Source organism: Rhodamnia argentea, chromosome 11, assembly GCF_020921035.1.
Source record: "Rhodamnia argentea isolate NSW1041297 chromosome 11, ASM2092103v1, whole genome shotgun sequence".
NCBI lineage: Eukaryota > Viridiplantae > Streptophyta > Magnoliopsida > Myrtales > Myrtaceae > Rhodamnia > Rhodamnia argentea.
In genome coordinates, this window is record NC_063160.1 from 21,604,206 (window position 1) to 21,611,277 (window position 7,072).

Here is a 7,072-nt window from a genome sequence, read left to right on the forward strand (position 1 = left end):
AATGCCTAGACCCAACACATCACGGTTGTTGCGAGCGGATTTAACCTTTTGAGACCATGCTCTCGATGGTCGATTTATCTCGCCGATCCGTCCATCCATCACTGCGACGGTGATATGAGTGTTGGGCGATGTGGACAAGGCCCGAGAATGAATTTAAAGTTGTGTGGCTAATCCGCGATTATCGGCAATTTTTTTTTTGGTAAGGTGATTATCGGCAATTTCAGCTTCATGCCGGAGAGAAATAGAAGCTAAGGTTCGATTTGCTCAATTAATACGTGATACAAAAGAAATTTTAGTTTGTCGCGATGCTGCTCCGGCTTGTATTGAGCTCGGATAATTCTAGCTCTACATCCACTAGCATTACAGCATGCAATTGCATGACTGACATGTTTGCTCTAAAAAGCCGTAAATGTGGCTCATATTAGGCACTCTTTTACCTTTGTGAAACTCCTACGATTATGTTATTGCCTTTTTTTTCCATAAGGTATGTCGCTAAAGAGTGGCCCTCGACCACTTGTTGAATGATCAAATAAAGGAACTTTTTTCCTGATATATTGATTACTTTCTCCTAATACGTAATTTATCTTTCGAAGATTAAACAGCTCTCCAAATCAATCGACAACGAGAATTTATTGCATGATATATAAATAGCGCGAGTTAATATCATCTAAACTTATCGATTGTATCAATCGCGCATTATCAACTATTCACGTGAAATTGATCTTATATGATCTGTCCATCGTCCTCGTCGATCCATGAGTTAAAAATCTCACCTTTTCCTCTTGAGAAAATATAGGCGAGAGTTAAAACTTTTCGTCTTTGCTGCCGGAGCTCTACTTAAATAAATCCTTTAACGCAGCTGGCAAGAGTTGTCTCTCTCAATCCAGCCCGTTAAAGAGTAAAGACGAAAGAAAATCTCTCTCTCTCTCTCTCTCTCTCTCGGTAGTCTGAGTACGTTTTCTTCCCGGACGACCCACTTTCGCTCCTTTCCCGGTTTCAATGCGCCTCACTTTACAGTCGCGGAGTTTCGCCATCTCTGTTCAAGACTAGCCGGTGGAGGAGACCTTTCCGACGTGCTAGGAAGAGGAGGCCATGAGTGCGTCGAGGTTCATAAAGTGCGTCACCGTCGGCGACGGAGCCGTCGGCAAAACTTGCATGCTCATCTCCTACACGAGCAACACCTTCCCCACGGTACGCCTTTTCTCCCTTCAAGCTCCTGCCCGTCCTCTTGTCTCCCCATGAAATGCTGGCCGACTAGAAGAATTCAACTTCTTTCTGGGGCTCTAAGCAACTGGGTTGACTAGGGGGCTGTGCTGGGTTTTTAATTAGAGGTGAAATCGAATGCTTATCTCTTCGGTTCTTGAGTTCGTTTCGTCGCTGTGCGAACAAATTGGTGCCCGATTTCAGTTGCTCCATATCTAGAGAAAGAAAGAGAGTCAAGAAAAATAGATAGTGCTTTCTGGGTCAATTCTTGAAATCGAGTTGAGAATTCTTGAAGATGAAAAGTTGCCTTCTTGCCTATCGAATTTGGGATATTGTTCATGCAAAAGTCAACCTTTTCGTGACGGGTTTGTGAAAAATTTGCGCCCTATAATGCTGCTTCAAAAGCCTCTGTGATGGGTTTGTGAAATATGAGGGAAAATGCAAAAAACATGGTTAACTTTAGACCCAACGGATATACCTCTATTTTTACAAATAACATTTACTGTCTTTAACAAAACCCCACGTTGAAAAGATCAAATTGGCTCTCCTTGCAAAACTCATTTTAGGATCTTGTTTAGGGTTTGGGTGGTTTGGGTTTTAGTTGATTTGAGTATTTCGAGTGGGTGTGAGATTGAAAAGAATATGATATTTTCGTTAATAGAAACACAAGAAAAATCGATGTTAAGGTACAAAGGGGTCTCCAAAGGTAGAGTTAAGGTATGTATTTTTGGTATTTCTAAAAGTAGAGACACATAAGTGGCCATTCGGTGAAGGTGAGATATTGTTTTGATATAAAGCTGTTTCAAGAGACTATATGGGTATTTTCTGGATTTGCTGTAGATAGTAATTTAAATTCTTTTCTGTGCCTTGGAGTACATAACTTCCTTTTTGCTCCTAGTTGTGGGGTGAGGTGAAGAACAATAGAAAATCTTTGAAGTTGAAAATAGGAATGTGGTGCTGAAAGTGGCTAAAATTTGTTTTCGTGCTTTCAGTATTAGCAACGACTTCAGCTCTTTGCTTTGAAAGAATGCCGAAGAAAGAAGTGACAGCTAGTTATCTTTTAATGTTTGCAGTCCAGAATTCTAGACCACTGAGACAATTGAATATGCAGTAGCAATTTGAGAAAGCATTTCTTGTCTCTGAAGTGATCTTCTGTGGGACCATCCGATCTGGGCGGTTGGATGTGAAGTTAATTCTCTATCTAGCATAAGATATGGAAAATTGTCATCTCGTATTATGATATGTTAGTTTCCATGAACCAAACCGAGGGAACCCATCTTTTGATAACCTCTTCAGTGCCCTGTCGTTCGGATGCGTCATTGGAAAGATAATTAATGTGGTCATTGCTATTTATTTTGCTGGACAGGACTATGTACCAACTGTGTTTGACAATTTCAGTGCAAATGTCGTTGTGGATGGAAGCACTGTTAACCTGGGTTTGTGGGATACAGCCGGTACATTCTCTTGATTTCAGATGAATCCTCCTCTATGTTGCTAGAGTTTTCTTTTGGGTTGGTATAACATTTTAATTATAATAGAACAGGACAGGAAGACTATAATAGACTAAGGCCTCTTAGCTACCGTGGGGCTGATGTTTTCCTGCTCGCTTTCTCTCTCATTAGCAAGGCCAGCTATGAAAATGTTGCCAAAAAGGTGAGTCTCATCAATTTGATATCTGTTGTACCTTTTCAGTATTCTTGCAGCCAATGTGTAATATGATGTTGTTGGTTCCTCGGACTCTTGATGAAAGATTTTCCTTATTACTTTTCTCTTTGGATGCTTAGTGGATTCCTGAGTTGCGGCACTATGCACCTGGCGTTCCAATTATTCTTGTTGGTACAAAACTCGGTTAGTGTCTACAACTGGATTACCTCGCTTTGTTCTCACATTTTAGCAAAGCATACCTTTTCCTACTTTAGGCTCCTTAGTCTTTGATCAACTTCGACAAGGAGATGTTTCTGTCTGCTTCTTGAATACGGTGCTTATTTTACTAATGGTCTTAGCAATTGACTTGAGTAATTGCACATGTAGATGCGAGTGATTTCCTTGCAAAAAAGCGTGAACAAGAGAAAAAGGACAAAATAGTTCCCTGGCTACTGGAATTGACATGGAGAACAATATAACCTGTTTTCTGTATGGACTGGCTCGTAACTCAGTTGACATGGTGAACAAAATGTTTTTCTCGTCTTCCCCACTCCTTTCACAGGAGAGTTTAGATAATGTGAGGATGTAAATCAAATTTTTCTTTGGAGATCTATTCCATTTGTATCCCTGTTGTTTCACCATATGCTAGGATACATGGCAATGGAAATGTCCAATTTCTTATATATAAGCACTGCTCCCCATAGCTGCATATCGGCCCAATAGTGTAAAAAATGGTTTCTATGAGGAGACAAACAAAGTAATGACCAGATCTGTGAGTGTGACTGTTTTTCAGATATCACGTTGATTTCTATCTTTCCAGCTTTGCAGGAACAATGTGGCTATGTCCATACTTATTTTAGCATATTATTGAAATGAAATGTCACAATTAGGCAGGAAACGTGCTTTCTTGTTGTGTCCGTGGTCCAAGCATTATCGGTTTCTGTCTAGGGATACTAATTCATATACCTACTTAACTGTTATTATCTCTTGTTAGCCTATGAATCTTGAACTGGAGTTTGATCTATGACAACTATATTTCACTTCTTGTAGATCTTCGAGATGACAAGCAGTTTTTCATAGACCATCCTGGTGCAGTTCCCATTACCACATCACAGGTGGGTGATCATTTTTTCTTGTTAAGTACTGTCCAATTTTATTCTCCTCATCAGTCTTGGTTGGTGTCCCACAACTAAAGTGGAGCTGTTAATGTTCTCGTTTTGGTAGGGAGAGGAGCTAAAGAAGCTTATTGGCGCTGCTGCTTATATTGAGTGTAGTTCAAAGACTCAGCAGGTGTAAATATTCACCCCGTTATTTGGATGTTGAGAACAGAACTTCAATACCCACCTCACTTAGTTCTCTTGTTTTCATGTCTATAATTACAGAATGTGAAGGCTGTCTTTGATGCTGCCATTAAGGTGGTTCTCCAACCGCCGAAGCAGAGGAAGAAGAAGAAGAGAAAGTCTCACAAGGCATGCTCTATACTATGATCTCAAAGAAGATCGAAAAAAATCAAAGCTTCGGTCCTGAAGAAATTAGAAGTCTTTCGACCAAAATTTGAAGAAGCAAGCTGGCTACAGTTAGGAATCTCCACCGACAACCAGATACAGATACATGTCCGCCATAGGCGCTGAACTTGTCTGTTTAATGGTTGTTAGTTTATGACGCGGACTGTATATTAGTTCGGTTACATGTTCTGCAACCCGCACACATTTAAGTTTGTGTTCCACATCGCGTAAAATTACTGTTCCCCAGATTGTTAAGCCACGGCCATATATGTGTTTACGTAATTCGATCTCCTACTGCACTAGACAACTATCTTGAAATTCAACTCGTTATGTAATCTACTCTACCCAGATTGCTAAGACCTGATGATCAACTTGTTCTGTCTTTCTGCTCTCTTTCTATTTTGTTCTTCAGATGGGTAAAATGTGCTCTGTGTGTCTTGCGCATGGCCATGTATGCAAGGCTAAGCCCTCGTCATGTCATCTAATATTTCTGTAGTATAAGTATGGTTTCAGTCATTTTCTCTTAGCTTTAATTGTTAAAGGAGAATGGTTCGGGAAAGATGCCATTGTGGGATGGTTCGCAAGAATGAGCTGTGATGCAGGTTCCGCTTACATTCGCTCAATCACGGGCACTGTGCATATCACCGAAAGATGTTCAACCGTTGGCCAAATTCTGGGCAGACATGTAAATCTCATTCTGTCAACCCCTACCTTGAACACTAAGTCGGGCACACACGTTAATCTAATTCATCGGCTACAGTTATTTGTTACCGCCGACGGACGGGCTGGACAGGGCTTCGGCCATGCCTCATAGTAGCCGAGCATGAGCCTCCGAGGTCATACATGAAATGCATTCCAAGCCTGCCAGGAGAAACACATGCGCGAACCAGGTTCATATGAGTTCAGTCAATCTCAGTCGTTGAATCGCATGGATTCGACATAAAATCAGCGGCCGAAATGCATTGGTCTCCTAATACCCTGATGATCCAAGAATATTTGTCATGGTAATGGGTAGTATTCTACCTTGTTTTATTAGCTCATGAACAAGTCTAGCACAAAAGAAACTGAGTATCTCATAAAAATAAGGGCAAAAGGATACCTGGAGTATCAATATTTGTGTACGGCACTCACTTTAATGTTAATATTTTTTTTTTATCACTTAAGTGCCAAATCGAAAAAAAAAAAAAGTCACCTAAGCGACAATTTCAACCAAAAACAACCACTTAAGTGTCAATTCTGACCAAACAAGACGCGTGGTAGTTTTTTTATTAATTTTTCAATAGTGCATGTCAATTTTTTTAAAAAATCAACCCACGTGGACTGTTCAACTTAAAAATAGTTAATTTTTTTTAAATTAAAATTCAACAGAAAAATATCCTAAAAAATTGAAAATCAAAACGAAGCAGAGGTTGCAACGGCGAAGGCTTCAAAGCCCTAACCGCTGAATTTTTTTTTTTATAGTTTATTTAGCTTATTTTTTAGTTTTTTTAATTTTTTTAACTTTTGGTTTTTTTTATTGCTGACTTGATAGCTCCGGTTAGCCATGTGGATCCCACGTCAGATTTCCAACAAAGCTCACCATAGTTGGCACTAAAAAACCCGTTTTTCAAAAAAATTAACACTTAAGTGATTAAAAAAAAAAAAATCGGCTCTAAAGTGAGCTCTATACATAAATATTGGTATTTCTAATGTCCTTTTGCTTAAAAACAAGTGTTGAGATAGATGTGCTTGGCCTTTCACCAATATGCACTAGTGGGGCTACAATGCTCCACAGTCCAATGACTAATGATCAGAGTACATGCTTAGAGGTTTCAAACGGGTGGATGAGGTCGGGTCGAATATGGTCTAACCCAAATTGATCCATTTAATCCGTTTTGATCCATTTTCATTCTATACGAATTTAGTGATCCATATATGATTTGACCTATATTGTTAAAACACTTCAATATAGGTCAAATATGTATTATAGGCTGATTTTGCCACCTCTAATGCTTATTGACTAACAACAGGTTTACGAGTCGGAAAAGAGGAAGTGAAAACTTATGTATTCAGAAATTCAAATGCGCCTGGACTTTTTAGGGTATCTGCAATGTCAGCAGGGTCCCGGTTGAGGGCAGTTTAGATTTGCAAAGTCACCCACTGAATCAGAGTGGTTGGTGTGTCGACAATTCTGAAATTTGAGAAAATGTTAGAACCGAGGACGAAATGCGACTCCCCATCCACCTTCGACTTCAATCATTGATGCATCTTTGCGTTGAAAGTGCATTGGAGTGCAGGTATCCGCACCTTTCCAACCAGAGAAGGACCAGAGGCTGATGATTGATTGCCAGTCATTTGGCCAAGCGAGATGGCTCGAGACGTGCGGCCAAGAGAGATGCGATTCCTCACTCCCTGACAAGTAGGATCCGAGCGGGCGAGCGAGCGAGACCCACTTCCGTTTTCCATATGCGTCCGTGGTCACATGAGTGAGAAAAATTGCTCCGAAAAATTCTAGATTTATTCTACCGTAGCCAATTCAATCTTAAATCTTCTAATTGTATCGATTTAGTCCTAATTATTTTGACGGTTTTCCAATCTTGCCTTTTCAATCAATGACGTGAACGACGTCCTGTCCTATATGGTTTGGGGCGGCGATGACGTTGACAATTTTTACAAAAAAAAATAAAAAATGAAATGGAATAGAATTGAATTGAATTGAATGCGGTAGGCCACCATCGACA

The 7,072-nt window shown here is 40.0% G+C and overlaps 1 protein-coding gene across 1 annotated transcript; it reads left to right on the plus strand.

Moving 5' to 3' along the window:
• Positions 1-843: 843 nt before the first annotated feature.
• On the plus strand, positions 844-4,730 carry LOC115735943 (rac-like GTP-binding protein 5). The gene is made up of 7 exons (XM_030667411.2): positions 844-1,191; positions 2,570-2,657; positions 2,747-2,856; positions 2,988-3,051; positions 3,898-3,962; positions 4,072-4,137; positions 4,230-4,730. Exons 1-7 carry the CDS (start codon positions 1,093-1,095, stop codon positions 4,332-4,334), a joined length of 597 nt encoding a protein of 198 aa, XP_030523271.1. The 5' UTR covers positions 844-1,092; the 3' UTR covers positions 4,335-4,730.
• The last annotated feature ends 2,342 nt before the right edge of the window (positions 4,731-7,072 follow it).